The following is a 24,562-nucleotide window of genomic DNA, read 5'->3' as shown; positions in this document are numbered from 1 at the left end:
CCCCAAAATATGGCACCTCGGCATATTGAATATCTTAAGATGAAGAAATTTGAGAAAATGGCAGAAGCAGGAAAGTCACTCTGATACCCTCCACTCACATTTCTTTTCCCTGAAAGCAGGAGATAAATGTCCCATGCGAAAGGCACCATCTCTGTATCTGGAAGGACAGGGACATTCTTAAGTTCCCTACATGTCCCCGCGGATAGGGAGCCTAGGGCTGAGACGGCTGTATGAACAAACTTTGTTATTTCATCATTTACTATCCCCAGCCCAAACCCCTTTGTCTTGTCAATTCTTCTCATATTTATTGCTTCTTTGCCTAAAAGGGTTATAAAATCGTCCTGCTCTGGTCACTTCTTCAGGTGTCTTCATTCTCTTGGGAAGGTTCCCGTGTACATGTAAAAATTTAATAAAATTTGTATGTTTTTCTCCTGTTAATCTGCCTTTGTCAGTTTAATTTTCAGACCCAGAACTTCATGGTTATTTGTGCCCACATTGGCTTAGGTCAGTCGGTAGTGGTAATGAAAGCCATAAATCATATGCTCAGGAGACTTGGAATAGAGAGGTAGGAAGTTGGAGGAGAAAATAAGGTGAAAGGATGAGAAGATAGAATGGAATCCAAATTCAGGCAGAGAAGAGATGAGGAGGAGTTGGGGGAGGGGCTGGTATGGAGGGAATGAAGACTGGCTCTAGGTCCTAGAAAAACAGATGATCTGGGACTTCAGCTCCTCCATTCCCAGCAATTCCTGGAAAAGTTCTCTGGCAGCTAAGCCAGCCCTGGTTTTCCCTTCTTGAGAAAGAAGTTTCAAGAAGAGTAGAGCCTGCAGAGGTGTTATTTCCCTCTGCCTCAACTTCTTGCAAAGACTGGGATAATTTACTGGAGAACAAAGACGTTCATTCCACAGTTAGAGATAAAAAAAGGCTAAAAATCAAAGTGTAATCAATTAATCAGTTAACTAGCATGAATTATCATTTTAGATCTTTTCCTCTTGGAAGCACAGAGGATGGAGGATGTTGTTCCTAAGAGCCATGTGTAGAGATAGGAAGAGGAGAGTAGCAAAGGCTGACTTGCAAACAGACATATGTTAAAAATTTCCTAGGGTCCCCTTGGGTTGGGTCAAGTACCCCTCCTTGCTTGGATGCTTTTTCAAGTGTAGTTAAGACTATGTGCCACTCTGCTTCTTAAGTTGTTTTTTTTTTAAACTTTTTATTTTATATTGGAGTATAATTGATTAACAGTGCTGATATACAGCAAAGTGATTCAGTTATACATTCACATGTAAACTATTCTTTTTCAAATTCTCCTCCCATTTAGGTTGTTACATAATATTGAGTTTCCCTGTGCCATACAGTAGTAGGTCCGTGTTGGTTATCCACTCTAAGCCTAGCAGTGCACACGTGTCAATCCCAAACTCCCTACCATAAGTTCGTTCTCTAAGTCTGTGAGTCTATTTCTGTTTTGAGAAGACTTTGTTTCGGCCTAAGGGACTTTTTTAAAAATAATGATTTTTAAAGTTCTGAGAAGATCTGTCACTGAGAAAGAAAGAAACTTAGAATATACTCAAATCCATTCAAATATAGGTGGCTTGACAATAATTTTTCAGTTTCTGGATCATCTCAGAAACAGTCTTTTCAAAACTGTTTGCCTTTGGTCTTCCTGGCCTCATCCAGCCTCTTCACTCTAAGCCCATTGTTTCCACCTCCTCATCCCTCTTGCTGTGAGCAGGCGGTTTTGGGTATCTGCAGGGCTAGCACGGGTATCTACAGAGTGGGTGGTAGATACCATCTGGGAGTGTCCAGAGGAAGGTGTGAGCTAAAGGTCATAGCACAGTGGCTATTCTCATGCAGTAAAGGAGAACTTGGTTATTTGAGCTTGTAAACTCCTTGAAGGACAGGCAATGTCTTGTTTTGCTTTGTTTTTACAGCACTTAACACAATGCCTGGTGCACCCTGGGCTCTCTAAAAGTGATTGTTACTGTGGCTATCCGAGAGTGCAGTCATGGGAGATATTTCGCTTTCTAAGTTTTACAGTTCCATTTTGTTGGAATGTGTGTGTTTTTTTAAAAATAATGACTGCAGATTGTTTCCATAACCAGTAATGCCATGCAAATAATTTTAAATGTATGAATAATCGTTGAAGAGAGTCCTGAAAGCAAAGGTGAAGCAGTAGCTTGGGGTGTCAAATCAAAAGGAAAAACCTAGACACGAATGAGAGACTAAATAAACAGGGAATATAGTAACGGGCAAAGAAGAGCGAGAGAGAGAGATGTGGAAAACAGCTCTGGAAAGAATCAGCATCCATTGTCCAAATGAGTCAGGACCCAGATGCAAATTCAAGCTATGCCTTGCGGGGCCAGGGGAAGAAAGAGAGCCTGAGAAAAGAATAAACCATAAATACTTATCTCAGGCTCTGAAATGAAGAAGTGGCTCAAGGAAGCCCCAGGCATGCCATGCCACTTGATCTCTGGCAGGGGCAGATATTGAAGGAATAGCATTCTAGGCAAAAGGCACACACTGTGGAAAGCCTTGAGACAGGCAAATGTTTGTTGTGTTCAATGATCAGGAAGGAAAGTGAGTGGGTGGAGCTGAGTGAGGCAGGTAGTAATAGATGAGGCTGGAGGTGTAACAAGGGACAGATTATGTAGGTCCTGCCAGGGCTGGGAAGCCACTGCATGAGAAGACAAGTGACATGACTAATCCAGCCGTCATGATAAGAATAGACTACACTCCAGGATGGAAATAGGAAGACTAGTTATGTGGGTATTTCAGAATTCCAGATGAGATAAGATGGTGAAGTAAACAGTGGAGGTGGGTAAGAAATGTTTGGATTATATATTTTGAGGGCAGAGCCTACAGCATTTGCTGAAATACTGGGTGTGTGTAACGAAATAAAAACTAGAGTCGATGATGGTAAGGTTTTGGGGCTAAGCAAATGGAATGAGGGAGGCACCATCAACTGAGAAGGGGAAGACTACAGATAGGCCAGGTTTAGAGAGAAAGATGGGAGTTCAATTTTGATATGTTAAATTTCATTTGTCTAGTAGAGAGCCAAGTGGAAAAGACAAGAGTCTGAATAAAAGGGAGAGTTTGGGAGTCATGGGCATGAGATGGTTTAAAAAGCCATCTGATCACCAAGTGAGTGAGGGTAGATCCAGAAGAGAGGAGAACCAAGGAATGGGCCCTAGAACACTCCAGTGTTAGTGAAGAAAGGGAAAGACCAGCCATGGAGACTGAGAAGAAGGGACTAGCAAAGCAGGAAAAAAAATCAGGAGGATATGTTGTCCAGGAAACCAAAGATGAGGGAGAGAAAAACAGACAAATGAAGCTGGTAAATTAGTAAGACAATGACTGAGAATCAATATTTCCCCATTTTCCTTGCTACTACCGTGATCCAGGTCCCAACCACTCTTTCCTTCCTTCCAATATTTCCCAAACCACTCTGCAGATCACCATTAAGCATAGATTTCTAGAAAACCTCCCTTGATGTATTCCTCTTATGCTTAGGAGGTCTTACCATGAGTCTAGGAACCAGTTCCTGGCCTGGCTTTTGAAGTTATTGTGAATGTGAACTCCGTGTTCCTTTGCAACTTACCTTCTGTTCTCTCCATTTTAAACTCAGTGCTCCAGACAGGCCACGTGTCTTGCAGGCTTTACTTCTCTCTGGTTCTGGGTCTTAACCTTGGAGGTATTTCCCTCTAAAAGATTGCCCTTGAACTAGTTCCTTGATTCATACAAATCCTTCAAAGTATACCTCAAGTTGTTTCTTCCCATAGAGCATTACCTTCTTTTTGATATTCCTTCAGGGTGTTAAGGATAGTGCAGCTCTCAAAGCTGGTTCCCAGTGCCATCAACAGCATCCCATGAGCGTGTATAAGATTCTTAAGAGTCTTTTAAAAAATCTATTTCTTTATCTATTTAATAAAATGAATAACATCTGGATTCCTTCTCACTTAACTTGGAAGAGTGGATATTTACATCTTAAATTTCTATTTTCCCTCTCTTCTGGTATCTGCTGTTAGCTCATAGGTATAAAATTTCATTAAGAGCAAGTTTCTATTTCAGGTTTACATCTATGAAATGAAGGTAATTTGCATGCTCAGGTAATGTTGGAATTCCTGGGAGACTAGAGAATGAGAAGATGTGCTATACCAATCACAAGACCTTGGTAAATGGATTGTAACCTCCGACTCTCTAGAAACACTAACTGCAGATGATCATTTTGACAGATAAATTCATGAAATTGAAACATTATGTATACTTGGGTAACTGCTTCATTGATGAAATGGAAATAACTGCTTTATTTCAAATAGGGCTTGGGCATTAAAATTAAAAGGCAGGCATATGGGACACAAAGATAATACAAAGTTAATGTTTCAGAAAGGCCATTGACCAACTCTACAATTACTGAATTGCTTTTGCATTACAAAAATAGTTTTAAAAAAGATATACACAGCTTTTGAAATTACTTTCCTTATTCATTCTAGGATCAAAAGACCAAGAGTACCATTGGATTAATTCCTTCTTTATCTTCCAGCAATTGGTTTATATAGGCCAGTCCATGCCTTATATTCTAGTAAAACTTAAAATTTTATAACCAGCCACATACGTTCTCCCTTTCTTATCATAGGGTCTTTTGGGAACTGACCCATCCATAAGTGAAGGGCAATGAAATACAGCCTATATTTTTCACCATGAACAAAAAATAAATTAATTCTCTCAGTATCCACTGGGAGCCCAGTATGTACCAGCATTGTGCAAGACTCTGATGCATCTTGATGAATAAAGTCTGAAGTCTGGAAGAATAGAAATATTGAGAAAAGAGTCTACAAAGAAATTGTTAAAATCAGTTCCAGAATTTCCTGAACTTTCCAATATACAAATAATTCAATGACATACCTGAATTGACAATAACCTCCATTCTGACCAAGAGTCAACTCTTGGTAGACTGTGGCAACAGAAGTGAAAGAACGAAAATAACAAATGTAAAATACATAATTTGAATACCCCATAGTAGCACCTTCTCAGATTTTCTTCCTTTGCTTCCACTGTGAACCTATGGCAGTGTTATCATTATGTTGTGGAATGGTCAGTACTCAATGTTATCTCTCCTTTAACCTGTCACCCAAAGAGAATATAACCATAACATTGTGTTAATGAAAGTAAATTATAAAATATACAAATAAATTTTAAAAGTTGAAAGAGAAGAGTGTGAATAATCCACAGATTAAACACTAAATAATTAAATACTTGAGAGCAGGCTATACTAGTAGGACTAGACCCTTTTGGTATAATTTTATAAATATACAATAAATTTGTGTCAGAATTTCTTAGTGTATATCATTGCCAGAACTCTAGAGTAAGAAAAGAATGGTTTACATTAAATTTATTTTGTAAGCTGCTGAATATTTTCTTAGCCAATATAAAATACAATGTAGTATTCACACACCAAAGTGAATATATTTCACTTAGATTACTTCATAAGATAATTTTTTTTCCTCTCTGTTAAATGGTAAGGAGCGTGCTACACTGTACAGGACAATTACTTATAGCCTATATTGAATATGATCCAGGTTCTAAATGTCTTCCATATTTTTTGCTCACATGCCCTCTTAATGCCCTGACATAGTAATAGACTATGATAGCGAACTCATAAAATGCAAGAGCCTTTGAAAGACATTTCCTTAACTCTTCAACTAATTGGCTGGAAAGTTAATGTGACTTCTCAGATTATTAACATTGTAACTGATAACACAAGGTAACACATTTGGAATTTGGAAATGCTTTAGGGAAAAATATATACCTAATGAACACAAAATATCTGAGTGCAGAAAAGAGTGATTTCATTTTTTAAAATAATAATCTCCGAACAGCTTTGAATTATTGATGATTCATTAGTTGACAACCTCAAGTTAATGATGAATTCCCTAAACCTGAGGGTGACTGATTCAATTGAGCTGTATAATAAACACAGTTAATGTCTACTAAAATGTATTTAAAATCAACTAAGAATATGTTCTCACTGCTTTGGTGATTAAAAATTATAAGCTTGGTTTTATTCCAAAATAAAGTATAAATGGAATGCCTTTTGCTGGGCATGGGTTTTCAATAAGCAGAAAAAGAAAAAAACAAAACAGAAAAACCATATGGCATTCTCTTCTCTCTCTAGCCCCCAAATCCCACACTTCTTCCTTCCCTCCTCCTTGTCTTCCTGCCTTCCTTCTCGTACATGTGGTTTATTGGATATGGGTGCAAATGACTCATTTTAGTTCCATATATCTTATTCAAAGATAACATAATGGCTCAGAAGGGCATACTGGCATAATTTTCATGGCAGAGTTGCATAGTTAATAAATCAAACACAGGAAATCAAGCTATAAAATAAGTATTGAAAATTCTTGTTCCAAACTCTGTGCCTTCTCTAACATCAGCCCCTAGTATATCACCCCATGACCCCACACGCACTTCTAAGATGTGATGAAGCATTCAAACTACATTTTCTGCCCGAAATTTTAGATACTTTTATCTTTACCAGTCCTAATAAACCCAAAATCTATTCATATGTTTTTTAAAAATGTTTTTTCAAAAAGTTTGGTTTGATTTTAATTGATGGTGATACTGGGAATCAACAGTCCTGGATTCAAGTTTTGCCTCTGCCATGACCTTTTGTGTTCCACTGTGTGTCAGCTCGCATGTCCTTATTGTTTCTTGATTCCAGATTGCATGTTTCTATTAGCAAGTATTCTATCATTTGTACCACAAATATTGTGACCTTGTCTAGATTGTAAACCATTGCACTGCCAACAAAATCTCTACATTTAATTTGTAGAGTATACACGGTCTTGGAGACACAGTCTATACTTCAGTGATGAGAAAGAACTAGAGAATTATTAGAAGTCTCAAACTATTAAATGGTGAATTAATAGGGGAAGAGACAAAAATAAAGTAATTTTCTTAATCATTTCTGGTACAAAACTAGTGCTGGATGAACCAGTAGCAGAAGGAAACAATAGAAAGAGTATATATAAAGTTTAAGACTGTGGGGGTAGCCAAACTGAAATGAGAATGACAAGATCCTCTGTGCAGAGGTTTCCTATATCTTCTTTATGACTTATTTTCTCTTTTCTTATACTGTCAGCAAATAACAAACATAAATGTAAATAAGTTTACCAGAGATGTGTTTCAAGAATAGGAATTGACTTATATTAACATATAAAGGTTGAGTGACCTAATTCTGTCATGTTAATGAGCCCTATTCTTGGGCAGACCTGATTTTTATTATTAAAAAAAAAATTTTTAACTGAAGTATAGTTCATTTACAATATTGTGTTAGTTTCAGGTGTATAGCAAAGTGATTCAGATATATATATATTTTTTCAGATTCTTTTCCATTATAGGTTATTACAAGATATTGAATATAGTTTCCAGTGCTATACAGTAGGTCCTTGTTTATTTTATATATAGTAGTGTGTATCTGTTAATCCCAAACCCCTAATTTGTCCTCTCCACCTTCCCCTTTGGTAACCATGTTTTCTATGTCTGTTTCTCTTTTGTAAATAAATTAATAGATTTCACATATAAATGATATTATATAACATTTGCCTTTCTCTGACTTATTTCACTTAGTATGATATTCTCTAGGTTCATCCATGTTGCTGCAAATGGCAATATTTCATTCTTTGATTTTTAAATGACTATTTAAAGATGACATCAACTACTGAGTAAAAGGCACTTCAGTGAAGTGGGCCTTTTTTCCCTGGTGCCATCATCCTGGGAGAAAGAGCATATAGAGAGAAACCAACTGAATTATTTCAGTTTGAATTCAGATCACAAAGGACTTAAATCATCGAATGGGGATCCTATATCAAGTTTATGTACCCTGTTATTGACATAAGGTCTAAAACAGGGTTACATATAAGGTGGGGGAAGGGTAACAGGGCAATTCATTGAAAGTAAGAGACAGAATAATCTGTGTATGCCTCTTACGGTTCTTACTTAGGGAACAAATGATTAAGATCTTTGAACAATTTAAATACCATAGCAGTTGAATATATACCACCGGGCAGGACAACATTTTAATATTTAAAATGCTATAAGTAAAATTTTTGTAAACTGGCGGACTTTTTTAAGAAGCTATTTTACTTCTTTTAGTTATTCATGGTGTGTTCCTGTAATGGTTAAAAAGGGTTAAATTTGAACTGCTAAAACAAGTAGCTAAAAACTTATCTTCATCTAGTAAATTGTTAAATGATGGCATAATAGCCACTTGGATACAAAGTTGTGCTAAAAATGTTTTTTTTTAATGATTTTTACTGATTACCACTGTTTCTTCTAAAATTATGTAGATGGAAACACTAATTTGAGCCTGAAAGCTTTTATAATTGACGGTTACTCCTAAGCCAACTATAGAGTTTTCTATCTTTTATTATGTATCAAAATCAGTATTTCCTGCTTCGAAAAAGCTCTCCCACTTTTGTTTAAATGATTATGCTTACATTAAGATTATCGGTGTTAACGTAAATCTAAAATTGACCATACATTCTGCTTTGGGCCACCTGCCATCACCTGGTATAGACACCTTTGACCCTGCTTATGAGTCTGCTGACTACTGGCTCGTGGGTCTGAAGCAGTTCATCTGGACTGGGGGAAAATATTAGTTCATTATGGCTGCTGTAACAAATTACACAAAAATAGTGGATTAAAACGACATGTATTTCTTCTCTTACAGTTCCAGAGGCCGCAGGTCCAAAATCATTTTCACTGCGCTAAAGTCAAGGTCAACCAGCAGGGCTGGTTCCTAGAGAGGCGCTGAGGGCAGAATCCATTTCCTTGGTTTTACCAGCTTCTGGAGCTTCCTTCCTTGTATTTCTTGGCTCATGGCTCCTCCCTCCATCTTTAAAGCCAGGATCTTAGCCTTCCATTCTCTAGCTGCTTTGGTCACATCATTGTCTCCTCTGTCTCCTTCTTACAAGGACCTTTGTGATTACACTGGGCCCACCTGAATAATCCAGGATAATCTCCCCCACTTTAAAATCTTTAACTTAGAGTTGCAAGTCCATTTTGCCATATGGAACATGGACACTTTTCGAGGACTTTTATTCACCCTACCACAGGGGGTGTACTTGGGGGGCAGGGTGGGGGCAGTGTGAAGCTTGAAGAGCTCTTAGGTGACACTTTCAGACAGTAATAGCTCACATATGTTAAGTGTTCGCTATGGGCCCACGCAGGCACCATCCTGGATCCCCTATGAGCATCAAGCCATTTAATCTATAGCAATGGATCTTCATCCCAGGGCACCAAGAACCCGGGACATTTAGAGTTAGAAAGGACTTTATAATTTTGTGTGTGTGTGTGCTAGGCGGGCCTCTCACTGTTGTGGCCTCTCCCGTTGCGGAGCACAGGCTCCGGACGCGCAGGCTCGGCGGCCATGGCTCACGGGCCCAGCCACTCCGCGGCACGTGGCATCTTCCCAGACCGGGGCACGAACCCGTGTCCCCTGCATCGGCAGGCGGATTCTCAACCACTGCGCCACCAGGGAAGCCCAGGACTTTATAATTTTTGTTCTTACTCATCTCATTTCCCACTTGAGGAACGAAGGCTTGAAATTAAGAAATTAATTGAAATCGAATTAATTGAAATGCAGAGATGACGTGATTTATTCAAGGCTACACAGCTAGAGTGGCAAAGCCATTGGGGGCATACGGTGCTCTTGTCACCTAATCCAGGCTAAGAACGCACAGCTTTCCTGCTTCTCAAGGGCACACCTCATGTAATGGGCACAACCCCAAATTCATTGTTTAAATCCTAACCCCCTGTACCTCAGAATGCAACCCTATTTGGAGATAGGGCCTTTTAAAAGGTAATTAAGGTGAAATAAGGCCTCTAGGGTAGGGCCTGAATCTAACATGACTGGTGTGGTCATAAGGCAAAGATACACCAGAGACACACAGTGAGAGAGTAGCTTCTGCAAGCCAAGGAGACAGACCTCAGGACAAGCCAAATACCTTGATCTTGCACTTCAGACCTGTGAGAAAATAAATTTCTATTGTTTAAGCCACCCAATCTGTGGTATTTTGTATGGTAGCCTGAGCAAACTAATATACCCCAGATAGGCCACAGGCCTTAGAAACTCTTTGGACCAGAGGCAGCTAGTTCATGGTCCAGATTCCTGGGGTTTCCCAGAGGAAGAAATGGAGTTTATAAGTAATCTGCAATATTTATAAAAGCCTAAGGGAAATGTACAAAATACAGTCTAACTAAAATTCCAGGTTCCATTGCTTTAGGGTGGAATTACATCAAGTCAATATGGCGACATCAGCTACTTCATATTCGTCTAAAATTTTACTTAGCAACATGTTTTTGATTAATTTAAAATAAGAAAATTATTTATTGTTTAATAAACTTGGTTTGATTGTAAGTAAAAACTCAGGCTTTTTGATGGAGTGGAGGCTGAACAGAAATCTCTGCTTTGAGCTCCCAATTCCTTTATTCAAATCTTCCAAGACCCATGCTGTTTAATCCTCTACAAATTGCTAGAGCTCTTTCAGGGGTGAGCTGAACAAATTATATGCCTTTAGTCATTTGTCACATCAGGGGTGTTGTGAGCCATTGTTTTCAGATCTGGGAGTATCACTGACATTTGCTAGATGCTATGTATCTGGTTATTTTCCTGAAAGTCAAGAAATTTTAAGTGAAAATCATCCTAAGTGAATTAGTCAGGGTTCTCCTGAGAAACTAAACCAATAGAAGATCAGATAGATAGATAGATAGATAGATAGATAGATAGATAGATAATTTATACACACACACACACACACACACACACACACACACATTTATTTTGAAGGATTGGCTCTGGAGCCAAGAAATCCTACTATCTGCCATCTGCTTGCAAGCTAGAGAGGCCCAGGAAAGCAATTGGTAGTTCTAGCCCAAACTCAAAAGCCAAAAAAACCAAGGGAGCCAATGGTGTAAGTCCCAGTCTGAGTCCAAAGGCCTGAGGACCAGGGGCACTGATGTCCTAGGGCAGGAGAAAATGGATGCCCCAGCTCAAGTAGAGGGAGGGAATTCATCCTTCCTCTGCCTTTTTGTCCTGTTCAGGCCTTCAGTGGATTGGATTAGATCCACCTGTATCGGTGAGGGCAATTATCTTTACTCAGTCTACCAATTCAGATGCTAGTCTCTTCGGAAGACACCCTAACAGACACACCTGGAAATCTGGACATCCCTTAGCCCAGTCAACCTGACACATAAAATTAACCATCACATCCAAATAACAAAATATGAAAATAGCATAATACAACAGGTGGATGGACCTAGCTCTTTAACCTAATGAAGCAAAATTAAAAAGCCAGAGCACCCAATGCAGATGATAGGGTATCAAGCACCTTCAGTAGAATGTATCTGAAAGTTTGAAGAATGGTACTTTGAATAGAAATGTATTTTATTCAAAAAATAATAGAAATGTATGAAGAACACACACTTGTGTTAAGACTAGAGGTTAATTAAATGCTTTATTGTAAAATATTAAACCCACTCCATTACAATACACAGGCTTGATGTTCTAACAAGTAACACTGTGCCTCAGTCCAAGGAAGCTTGTGATGCTAATACAAGGTGGAATTGTGGGGAGCTACAAATACAAAGATATCTTCCTTCTCCTCTTCCACAACAACTGCAATACTGATGTTCAGAAATGTGTATGCATTGGGAAAAACTTGTAAAATTTCCTGAGTATTCCGTTAAACAATTTTTAAAAATTAGGTTACCTTAATGGAAAACATGAAAATTTTCTGATTGAAAATCCATTTTAATATTTATTATCTTCAATAACTGAGAACCACAATCCAAAATATTTATTACACCATAAGAAAGTCTTTGGAGTTATCATAAGGCTTTCTAGCATAAGGTAAATTTCAAGGCAATGTATCAAGGACTAAATTTTCTTCAACCACCAACTTAGTGATATGCAAAGATAAAAGAAATGTCAAGGTTAGCTGATTATCTTCCAAATAACAGTATCTAAAAAATATTGGGGGAAAACAAGGATGTGGGAGTGAGTGGATATTAGATGATAAGAGAGACAGCTAGGAAAAGGTACTGAGACTAGTTAGCATTAAGTAGCATGTATTTTCATTCATTAGTCAATCTTTTCTTCATATATGTAATTATTTCAAGATAGCACTTCTAAACACTAAATTGGTTCATTCATTTTTCAAGTCAGTTGCAAAGAAATTTTGATTCTGAATACCTAAAGTTATAGCTGAGCATTTTGATATTTACCCTTAAGAATATCTGGCATTCTCAGCCATGGCTCTTGAATACATGGTTTCTTAATAAAATATCACTAAAATAGAACTGATGTTGAAAAAAATACTACCTACCTAGAGCTCAGGGTACTAGTCACAACCGAACTCAACCAATTCTTGTCAATTAGCTACTCAGAACTAAGCCAATTTAACCAATTCACATTATTTAGCTTGCACAGAAGCTAGATCTTTTTCCTTTTAAATAATTTAACCAATCCTATGTAAAAGCAATTTTTCAGAAAACGACACCTAAGATTTGCATTGAATTTGGCACTTCTAGTCTACAGTTTGGTACTCTGCCTTTTCTAAACTGGACACTTTGCTCTATGAATATGACCATCAGTGAAAGAACTTTAAAGTAAAGAATAGGAACTTTAATTTGGATGGAAGTATTTTGTATTCATATTAATGAAAGAGCCCATGCTTTCAAGGGAACAGAAAAAAATAAATTCATATGTAGTAATATAGAGTACTGCAATCCTAAGTAATCCAAACATATAACCATCTCCATTACAGAATTAAGCAGCCAGGTCTAATACACTACAAACCACTTGATTAAAAAGGCTTATAACCAAGGCTTTAACAAGGGAACACTGGTGAAAATAGGTTTAGAATATATAGCCTTGTAAGATAAGATATTTTTTCAACATTAAAACCTTGTTTCAGAAGTTCCCCGTTTCAAGTTGTTACTCAAAAACTCATCATGTTCAAAACTCAAATTATTGTGAGATCTTGAAATCATAAGAAGCTTCTCCTTGTTGGTAAAGTCTTTCTTGATTGCAACTTGGGGTACAAGCAGCCTCTCCATCGGGTCCTCTTTGTTCTCTAGTTTCATGTATCCTTTGCTGTTGCTTCGATCCAACCGAGGCCAACTTGGATGTTTCCGTTGTTCTGCCTGAACGGTTAAGGTGGAGTGACCCCGGTCTAAGTCTAAGGATTTCGAGTGTGACGAGAGCAAATGCAAGGATGTGTTGGACCCAAACTGTCTTCTAGCATCCCCAGGAGACAAGAGCTGTCCAGCCCCAGGTCCAAGGGCCACAGAGGACTTGTACTGACTTGACAGTGACTCCCCAATGGAATTATTCCTTGGGAGCATCATACTGACTGGCTGGAAGGACTGACTGCTATTAGGCAAAGGGACCATAAGGGAGTCCATTGACAAATTCCTCGACCTACTCTTGAGGTTATCAGCATCCTCAGTGATGTTGTCTATACTGGGCTCATCAATAACACAGTTATTAAGTTTGATCACAGGCAATGTAAAAGTACTGATGGACGATGACACAATTGACTTGGTTTCACATTTCTTAGGGCCACTGGTCTTATAATCAGTTGTCTGGGAAGGAGGTGGATAGAGGCCACAAACAGAGTTAGAGCTGTCAGAGAACAAAGGTGGCATAAGATGTCCAAAACCCTTACTTTCATTTCTCACCAGCTCGTCCTCCTCAACAGAGCTGTCCATCCGAAAACTGCTCCTAAAACCTGAAAAAGAAGCAATGGTATTTGCTGCCAGTCTCGAGGCACAGGAGTTCCCATTCTGTTTCACTTCCATTTCCCCCATTAAACCAGGGTAGATTCCATTCATATGCCTTTGCTCCTTGATTCTTAGCGTGTGGATGTCAATGACTGTGGAATAGATATCCCTCATATGTATGACTTTTGTTTCTTTGTCCCGGTTCTCGTGAAGAATGGCATTAGCACAAATGAAAATGAAAATGCCAATCCCCATTGTGAAAGGGCCAAGCATTTTCATGTTATCAGAATGCAAATGCTGCTCAAAGAAGCGAACCACCACACCACCTTGGCTCCGGATGACCTGAGTTTCGTTTGTTGACAATGTCGTCTCAGCATCGATAAAACGTTCTTTTTGAGGCCAATATCCAAGGACTGCCATTGCGATTCCTACAATGGAGATAAGGACTCCTAAAATGAGGAAGAAACCAGACGGGGAATAAAGCCGGATTTTGCCGCGAACAACCACGACATCGGCCCGGGGTCGACGCCTGACCGGTTTCTTCTCCTGGGCAGCAGGCGACGGGCTGAGGTTGACATGATGCTGCGATCTGGCAGAGTCTTGCCTCTTCAAGGCGGCCAGGCCAGTTATCACTCCACCAGTTGCTATCATAGTTCAGTCTTTTATTCTGAAAAGAAGAGAAAAAGATGACAATCTAAGTATGTTCTGAGGTATGCACAGCAGTTCAGCAATTGTTTATATAAGACGTTATGGAAAAACCCGAACGAACATTTTGGCCAACGCTGTACATTGCTGTTGTTATTGTTTCATGTAATGCAATGGGGCCGAGGAATGAGTCTTTAATTTGGGTAGAAGTTTTGTTTATTGACTAATGTAAAATTCTGGAGTTTTCCTTTTTTGGCTGAATTAGTGTTTTTATTATTAATGAAATGTGAGCTCAAGGTATATTTTACTTAAATAATTTTATCACTTAATATATAAAACAGTTCCTTGGTCACAAGATACACATATTCTCTGTCTCTGTCTCTCTCTCTCTCTCTCTGTCTCTGTCTCTCTCACACACACACACACACACACACACACACATACACACACACACATCATCCTTCCTTATCTGTTATTTTAAAGAAACAGACAAATCCAGAACACTTAATAGGCCCCAAACAAACTCTAGATTTACAAATAGAATACATTCCAGCAATTCACAGTTCTAAGACCATTCTTGTGAAAGTCACCAATGAACTTTTACCTACCACGTTTAATTTCTCCTGCTCAATTCTCATCTTCCTCACTTCTCTCTTTCCATGGATATCACCTGACCCTTCCTTTCTTGAAACTCTCTCTTGTCCAGCTTTTTATGATACTAAGTCTTCTGGCTCTTCCCTGACCTCACTGACTATTTCGATTTTGGCTCATTTCTCTCACCTAAAAGTAGACCACCTTCCCTCCAGTGTCCTGTCCTTGGCCATCTTCTCTTTAGGCTCCCCCTTGGTATTCATTTTCCCTCCCACGCTTTCCACCATTTCCTTTAAGCTAATGAGTCCCAAGTCTGTATTTCAAACTGTAGCCTGAGTTTCAATTTCACATTTCCAGCTCTCCACTGGGGAACATATATATATATATATATATATATATATACACATTCATGCTCCTCTAGCAAAGCTGAACTCACCTTCCATCCCACAATACACAGAGCTGGACTCACCTTCTACCCATACTACTTGACTTGTCTGACTTTCAATGCTCTCAGTCCTCAGGCTTGACTCTCCATAGTTATCTTTAACTCCTCCCTTCCTTCTTCTTCTCATCTTCCAATCAGGTTCCAACTCCTAGAAATTTTCACTATAGAATGTCTCTCAATTCTACCCCTTCATTCCAGTTCTGCTCTTCCCAGCCTAGTGCAGGTCTTATGAACTCTTACTAGACCATTATAATAACTTCTCAACTGGTCTTTCAAACTCCATTTCTCTTCCTCCACAATCAAGCTTACACGCTGAGGGCAGATTAGTTATCCTAAAATACAGTTCTGAAGTTGTTTAAAGAGTGGAAGAATGGATAAAATATTCCCCACTACCTACCAAAGTTTTAATCTGGGATTTCAAACCCATGAATTCAACTACTGAATTTAGCTTCATCTCCAACTGCTCTCTTTCATTTACAAAAACTAAAACGCAACCATATTGCCTGTACTCCATACCATACTATTTCTGAGAGGCCGTTAACAATGTTTCATCTGTCTAGATACCCCTTTTCACATATTTCACATATTATCATCTGGCTAATCACTGAAGCTGATATTCTACTTCCTTTATAAAGCCTTCTCTGACTCACTAAGCAAACTCCAACACGAGTTCATTCCTCAGAGCATTTTAGCAAGTGTTCTATGGCACTCACCATATTATAATGTCTTAGTTCTTCCACTTGTGGTGGAAGAACTAAGTTTTATTAAGTTTACTAAGTTTTATTATCAGAAATATTTAATATAATACCTTACATATAGCTAGTGTCAAGAGATATTTGCTAAAATGCCTAGTAAGGGAGTAATACTTTTCCTGAGATTTGCTATATAATCATAATATTACTATACTAACTTTCCTAGTTAAAAATTTGAACAAATTTAATACCAAAATAAAAAGTAACATTTTGTGACTTGGTAAAATATTTGTCATTATTTGTGATGAATAGCTCTCAAGCTGCCAAATGTGGCTGGTAGAAAACAGAGAATATTTTAAGACCCACAAGGTCTCTGGCAAATTTCTGAGAGGGTTGCTTCATGGCATCGAATTCTGTCTTGCAAAATCAAGCTCTCCTTTTGAATTTCTATTTATGATTTTTGAATTGTCCTTAAATAACAGGGTCATGGATGGTATCTATAGTTTTAGCTGGCTGAACTGGCTGGTGAGTAAATCCAGCCTTCGATGGAATTGTAAATTAGATTAATGTAGTTGAATATTGGAAGAACAAACCATATTATAACCCATAGCTCTAGTCTGTGACATTTATCAAAGTGTACGTACCATAGCTTAGAACCTTTCCCAAACCTTGGCTAAAACAAAGCTTAGTGTCAACCTATGTTTTCTTGAACCAAAAACAGTTTTGAGCTCTTGAAAAAATGCTTAGATTACATAGGAGCCATCTAACTCAATTATTTCCATAATGGCAGTATAAGAATTTTGTCTAAACGCTTTCTGAATAGAATGAAAACAAAGGCAAAAGACTCGCATCTGGTTTAAAAGCAACCTCGGTGAATTCCCATTCCATACACATTCCTAGTCCTCCCCAACTTGGGAAAACATTTTCTGCTAGTGATGTCATTTTCTATTCCTGAAACTGGTAGAGGAAAAGGGGCTGGAAGAGAAAAAAACTAGTTTGAGAAATACAGATGAGGAGAGAAGGTGGAAAAGTGCAGTGAATGACTGGGCTCTTTTGTGAGCAAAAAAAGCCAGTCAGAAGAGACAGGAAGGGCTTCCCCGGTGGCGCAGTGGTTGAGAGTCTGCCTGCCGATGCAGGGGACACGGGTTCGTGCCCCGGTCCGGGAAGATCCCACATGCCGCGGAGCGGCTGGGCCCCTGATCCATGGCCGCTGAGCCTGCGCGTCCGGAGCCTGTGCTGCGCAACGGGAGAGGCCACAACAGTGAGAGGCCCGCGAACCACAAAAAAAAAAAAAAAAGAGAGACAGGAAGAAAAAGCAAGGGCCGTTGAAGAGTGTGATCGAAGGGAGAAAAGATTCCTGGAGGAGTTTGCAAATCGAGATGAGCATGAGGGGGAGATGGAGGCTCACACAGCTTCTTCAGCCAGTCCGCCCTGGCCAGCCAGACAGGGGCACCAACACGCCCAAGGATCGGCAAGCTCAGGGTGGGTGTCAGTATCCTCCCTCGATTCCAATCAAGGCAATTCAACACTAAGTGAGCCTCTTTGGGGATTCAGGACCCCAAACCGACCCTGAGTTGGGAAAGCAAAAGTGCGCAAACTCAGTCCCTGCTTCAAAGAGCTTGAAAGCTAATGAAGGGGCTCATACACCTACATAAAACATCATGTGAGAACCCCTAGAATAAAAGTTTCAATCAGGGAGGACCTTTACAGAAGGCTTCATGCAGGCAAGAGCATTCTAACATTTACCACAGTAGAAAAAAATCAAGGGAATGGCACTTCGGGTAAGGTCAGGAAAAAGAAAGGCTGGGGGACAGAGCTCTGCCCAGCCTTTGGCACGCAGCGTGGCACTGAGGGAGGGAACCAGGCAAGGCTAGAGAGGAAGGGGAGGGCCAGGTCTTGGGAGGGAACAGGAGTCATTCCCGAACGCTTGAATGCTACACTCACACTCAATGGAGTTGGAGGAAGATGCAAAACACAGTTGTTGTCTTCTTAGGAAAATTAATCTCAACTTGTAGATGAAAGCCGTAATGAGGGACTGATATTGGGAAATAACATGAGGACGCTAAAGGCAGTTTTGCAATAAGAAACTTAGTGAAACTCTAAAACCTAGAGGCAGTGAATGCACAGGCCTCAGCATCTTCAAACTGCAATGGCGGGCTTCCCTGGTGGCGCAGTGGTTGAGAGTCCGCCTGCCGATGCAGGGGACACGGGTTCGTGCCCCGGTCCGGGAAGATCCCACATGCTGCGGAGCGACTTGGCCTGTGAGCCATGGCCGCTGAGCCTGCACGTCCGGAGCCTGTGCTCCGCAACGGGAGAGGCCACAGCAGTGAGAGGCCCGCGTACCGCAAAAAAAAATAAAAAATAAAAAAATAAAATAAACTACAATGGCAGCTTGGTCCAATGTGTTCAGTACATGCAAAGACAGCTTAAGTCTACTTCTTTATTTTTATTATTTTTTGTGTGGTACGTGGGCCTCTCACTGTTGTGGCCCCTCCCGTTGCGGAGCACAGGCTCTGGACGCGCAGGCTCAGCGGCCATGGCTCACGGGCCCAGCCGCTCCGCGGCACGTGGGATCTTCCCGGACCGGGGCACGAACCCGTGTCCCCTGCATCGGCAGGCGGATTCTCAACCACTAGCGCCACCAGGGAAGCCCTACTTCTTTATTTATGCTGCAAAGCCACATCTCTTCCATCCTACACTTTTACGACTTTTTTTTTTTGCTGGTGGTGAAGGGATTGGAGTATAGGGACCCCGTTAACTACAGTTTTCTTATGGTAACAAATCATAGCATCCTTCTGAGTTTTAATAATAACAATAACAATAATAGTAATAATAGCTAACACACAGTGCTCATAGTCAGGCGCCACGCGAAGTGTTTTAGGTATAAGAACATATATATTCTCACAGCAATTCTGGACGTGGACACAATCATTGTGATCATTATGATCTCTATTTTGCAGATGAGAAAACTGAGGCTCAGAGAGTTTAGGTGACTTGCCTAAGGTCACACAGCTCAGAGGTGGCTCCAGAACATATGCTCTTACAGAATTTGAGATGGGGATGGGCCTCTAAATTTGCTTTTGCTTGAGGTCTTCTTTCCCTGTCCGTTTTCTTATCTTGATTCCTGCTTCTGCCAGAACACTAGACCCTAAAGAATGCTTTGTGCCTTTAATACTGTGACTATGAACCAAATGGCTTCCATTTCCATTTCATGGGGAGTAGATGAGGGTGAAGATCCATCCTTGGGCGAGCACTGGCCTCTCATATCTGTCTAGATCATCTTCAGCGTACGAAGGTGCAGACTCAGAACAGACCACTCTCCACCCCGACTCCCCTCCTTACTCTACCATCCTGGATAGGGTAGGGCTGGGGCTTATTTCCTCAAAAATCCAAGTGAAGAATTTTTCTACACTGAATTTCATTTTGTTAACTTGGGCACAGGGTTTTTGTTTATCAGTCTCTCTGGATCCAAGGCTTCACGCAAACCTCTGAAACTTGAAGAAAGCCCTGTGGTATTCCCCTAGAGACCTCCTCCTAGGTGGACATTGTTAATTTATGTAAATATTCATTCATGTAATCAGAAAAAACTGATATCTGGTACTGTAGTAGATACAGGGCTCAAAATATGTGTCCTGACCTAAAGAATATAATGATTAACAGCTATTTTTTTGAGGAGGTCATCCAACTAGCCTAACGAGAGGGTCAGCTACACCCAGTGTTTCCATATTCTCCAAAGAGATAGCACGATTGTGTCAAATGCCAAGCTAAAAGACAGATATTCTTCTGTTAACAGCACAAAACAAAAACAATTAGTTCGGGTTAACTTTTAGCTACATATCAATCGTCCTATTTTTCATTCTCAGTGTTCATAAATCAGCTACAATTTTTCTAGCAACAGCTATAAAGATCAGCAGCTTAACTTTCGCACAACACACCTGCTTCTTCACTGTGCAAACCAGGATCCTGTTGGGCTACCTCCAGGCCTTTGCCATCATACCCACTCATCGTAGAGCTCAGAAATCATCAGTGGGAATTGAATTTCATTTGCTACCTTTCTCACGACAGACGCAGACTCTTGCATTCTTTCAAGCACACTTAACATCTGCTCATCTCCCCTCTGGCCCATGTTTATTCTAGACCTTTCAGCTGAAAGCTCTTTCTCCTTGACTAGGAGGATTTCTGCCTGTGTATCACATATCAACAGTACACCATCCCATGTGTCAGGTTTATCCTCTCCTCTTCTTGCTCTGATTATACTTCTAAAAGGCTTATTGTTGCTGTCCTTCACCCTTTTTACAGGTTTAAGCACATTTCTGGAATTTGCTTTTCACAGCCTTAAACCATACAAGTTTTTAATATTCACAGCCCCATGGAAGTTTACTCCTGTACACTTAAGTCTTCTTCTGATCACACTGACCTACTATTCTGACCACACGTGAGCTTGTATGTAATTCTAAATGCATTCACATGCTCATATCTAAGGTAATGGTAAGTAAACAGACTTGCAGAGTTGAAAGCTTTAGAAGACTTTGAAGCCAGACATTCCTTTTAGCCAGCTAAAAACAGGAATATTGTCTATGATCTAACAATGAATTAGCAGAGAGAATAGGATTGGGGCTTCCCTGGTGGCGCAGCAGTTGAGAGTCTGCCTGCCGATGCAGGGGACACGGGTTTGTGCCCCGGTCCGGGAAGATCCCACATGCCGCGGAACGGCTGGGCCCGTGAGCCATGGCCGCTGGGCCTGCGCCTCCGGAGCCTGTGCTCCGCAACGGGAGGGGCCACAACAGTGAGAGGCCCGCGTACCGCACGCACACACACACACAAAAAAAGAATAGGATTGGAATTTAAGTTTTCAGACTCCCAGGCCAATGTTCATTCTTGGTTAGACAGTCCTCTTTGTTTTATTTTTCATGCTATCTTCCAGCGCCTCGCTCAGTGCCTGGAATGTAGTGAAGTGCTCAGCAAGTTTATTTGTTGACTGTGAACTGCCTCGATGAAGGCCTGACTATGACTGAAATAGTCTAGTAACTAAGGACACAAAGATAATAACACCCGATCCTTGATTTCAAGGCGTATGGGGTCCAGTGGGAAAGCAGTCAAAGTACACGTTTAAAGTAGAAGGAACGAATTGCTCTGATGGAGCTGTACTAGAGGATGCTCTTCCACAGTATCTGGAGGAATCAAGGGAAGCTTCCAAGAAACAGCAGCAGGTCATGGAGACCTGGTGCATCAGTAGGAGTTTGCCATGCAGATCCTAAGTCATCCTCGTTCCTCACTGTTTCACAAGAGTCCTCGCCCTACCGTTTTTCTTCATCTTCTCAGCTGAAGTGTGCCTATTGTTTTAAGTATATTTGATATTGTCTCACGTATACTTTGAATTTTTATTCTAATCTCGAGGTTTAAAAAGTTGCCAGACAGTGAGGCTATCTGCCAAAAGGAAGTGAAAATTAATCTATGTCTTCGGGACCAAACAAAAGCATTATATTAAAACCCCATGTGGTATACACAGATGTGACAGATGGAAATATTTTCTGTTCAAGCTAGAACAGTTTTAGGACTTTCTTCCCTGTAGAGACATTTTAAACTTTTAGAGGAGGATTTCTAATCTATATCTTTACCAGAGTTGAAAGAGAAAATGCCTATGGGTGACAGCTCAGTCATATTAAAGTTTTAAAAATAAGAATAGAATAGAAATCATTTTTTAATGTGCAGCATAACGGTTTTGCACATGGGCCTTGAAATCAGAAAGACAGGGGTTCACTCCCCTGCTTCATCACTTGATAGCCATGCAACCTTGGGTATGTTGTTTTAAACTTTTCTCCTCTCAGTTCCTTCATGTATAAAATGAAAAAGCCCGTCTTTAATACAGAGGATACAGTTCACTAGGGGCAGAAGTCCTGGGGGGACTTGAATCCCTGCACACCACTTAATAGCCATCCTTGTGGGCTTCCCTGGTGGCGCAGTGGTTGAGAATCCACCTGCCGATGCGGGAGACACGGGTTCGTGCCCTGGTCTGGGAAGATCCCACATGCCGCGGAGCAACTGAGCCCGTGAGCCATGGCCGCTGGGCCTGTGCGTCCGGAGCCTGTGCTCCACGGCGGGAGAGGCCACAACAGTGAGAGGCCCGCATACCGCAAAAAAAAAAAAAAAAAAAAAAATAGCCATCCTTGAAAAACGGGCTCAACCTTTGGAGCCTCAGTTTCCTCATCTGTAAAACGAGGATAGTACCAATAAGGTTGTTGCAAAGCAAAGGAAATGATAAATGCAAAGCACAGCTCGGTGTCTGGGAACTAAGGTCCACATCAGTGATGTCAGCTGTGTCTGATTTTAAGGTCTTCCTGAGGATAAAATGAAGCATATAAAGTGTTCACTATAGTGTTGATTACAGTAATTTCTCAATAAACAATAGCTATTAACTCTTCATTGTTTATTATTATTAACCCTTTCATTGCTCAGGTAGGCAAACTAAAAATATATTTTAATATATTGAGTTAATAATTAATGATGGGTCACTGTGCCTGGGAAGGAAATTGTGACTGCAAGTTTGTCCTGGGATTTAGAGTCAAAAACTATCTGAGTGGTGTCTGTGTATTTTAGTGGCAGAAGCATTAATAATTCGGTGGTTGCAAAGAAGAGTTGAGTGTATGTAAGAGAGAGACAGGTGGGAAATATGTTACACGAAGAATAAAGCATGATTTTCTTTTCAATTCATTCTATTTGTTGAGATTTGGAGACTTGTCTCTGTCAAAAAGTAATAGCAGTAATAAAAACAAGGTAGAAAAACCCAAACCAGTTCATCTGATGTTTTTACTTAGTGATGCAATTAAATCATATGCCTGAGTAATCTGATGAATTCTGCAAGCACCATTCTGTTTCCATTGGGACACTTGGGCATAAAACAGATTGAAAATGAAAAATATGGGCTGGGGATATGAGAACTAGAGAAGATGCTGAAAGGGGGACATAAAGTGAAAATTTACAAAATGTGAATTTTGTGACAAAAAGTTTAAGCTATGATTTTATGTACATTCTGAAGACCTTTGCTGGCCTACCATGGAGAGAATGGTTTCTTAATACTTTGTATAGCTCTACTTCCACATGAATGTTAGAACTAAAGGGAAATACAGAATTTTTTTATAATCAGCAGCATGATACCCAGTCATTAAAGATAAAATATCATTTTATGGTCAAGTACCTCCTAAACATGCAGAAAATGCTAGGAATGGAATATGCACTTGGAAATCTATATATGTTCTTTGTTACTGATGCTTTCATAACCTGCCAGCCTGACAAACTGTAAAATATGGGCCTAAACCACTTATGAGCTGTGTAACAATGACGTGGAACAATTTCTTTCCAAGGGCTAAAAGCCAGGAAGCCCATGGAACACAAAAATCTTCAGAAGGCCAAGTAACAGATTCATAACGAGCTGTTAGAAAAAACTCTGCTGAGAGCCCTTGGGAGACATTTTCCGCCGGAACAGAAGAAATCAGAACCTCTTTCCCCAAAGTAGAAATATACTCCCCGCCCTGGATCCCAATTCTTCAAATCTGCACAAGTCCTTAGAAGGACTGTCACACTCCCTGTACACTTTGTTTCCTGACAGGAAGTCGACTTGAAATTGGTGTAAAGAAGCTATCACTAAAGAAGTCACAAATTTACTAAGATGCAGGAAATTAGCTGAGATATTCCTGCATACAGAACTGAAGTATTTAAAATCACAAATTGGACTTTTTATATAGATCCCTCCTCTGCAGGAGAGCATATTTCGTAACTTCACTTACAGGTAGGGTGACCATGTTTTTGAAGACAATATTGGAAAGTGAGACTCTAAAAAGTAGTAATGTCCTTTCCAGTGATTTTAAATGTCTGGAAAATCCAAACACATGCTGACTTTCCTATAGGACAAGGGGAAAAGCTGGAGGGCAGTAGCAAGTTTCAATCTCTGTTGCTCCACTTTCTAGCCAATATCTTGTATACGTCTGTCAGTTTTGCATGGAACACAGCTGTGCCAATACCGTTAAGGATGCAAAAGGTCTTACCTTCTTCTCTACTGTAAAGAAGGAACCACGTCTCACCAGAGCAAAAACACCACCTAAATTAGCAGTAAGCAATGTCATCTTTTAATCCATGGTAACAGTACGGTAGTACATCAAACTTCTTATAAAGTTTTCCAACTGACAGTAGCTCTAAGCTACATAGCATTTTTAAAACCCTAGAAAAACATTAGGAAATAGTTCAAAGTCCATCTAGAGAATTTACTTTTTTTTCCCCATAAGTAAAATCTGAGCAGGATTGCCTTTCAGGCAAAATAGAAAGTGGTATGAAGAGAGGCCTTGGGAAGGATGGCAAGACCAAACTCCACAACTCACACTAAAAAAGCATCTATTAAGCTTGGAAATACAAAAGT

General features: G+C 40.0%; 1 protein-coding gene across 4 annotated transcripts in view; it reads right to left on the bottom strand.

The window, feature by feature from the left end:
* Positions 1 to 11,491: 11,491 nt before the first annotated feature.
* TMEM200A (transmembrane protein 200A) overlaps positions 11,492 to 24,562 on the bottom strand; it is a 71,574-nt gene continuing 58,503 nt past the window's right edge. For all 4 annotated transcript variants that reach the window (XM_067010745.1, XM_067010746.1, XM_059083384.2 and 1 more), the window contains one exon: positions 11,492 to 14,446. In XM_067010745.1, the coding sequence (XP_066866846.1) occupies positions 12,955 to 14,430 (1,476 nt within the window). In that variant the 5' untranslated portion in view covers positions 14,431 to 14,446 and the 3' untranslated portion in view covers positions 11,492 to 12,954. The remainder of the gene's footprint in view (positions 14,447 to 24,562) is intronic.

Source organism: Kogia breviceps, chromosome 13 (assembly GCF_026419965.1).
Source record: "Kogia breviceps isolate mKogBre1 chromosome 13, mKogBre1 haplotype 1, whole genome shotgun sequence".
Lineage (NCBI taxonomy): Eukaryota > Metazoa > Chordata > Mammalia > Artiodactyla > Physeteridae > Kogia > Kogia breviceps.
The sequence above is the reverse complement of the archived record's forward strand: the minus strand, read 5'-3'. Positions and strand labels throughout refer to the sequence as shown.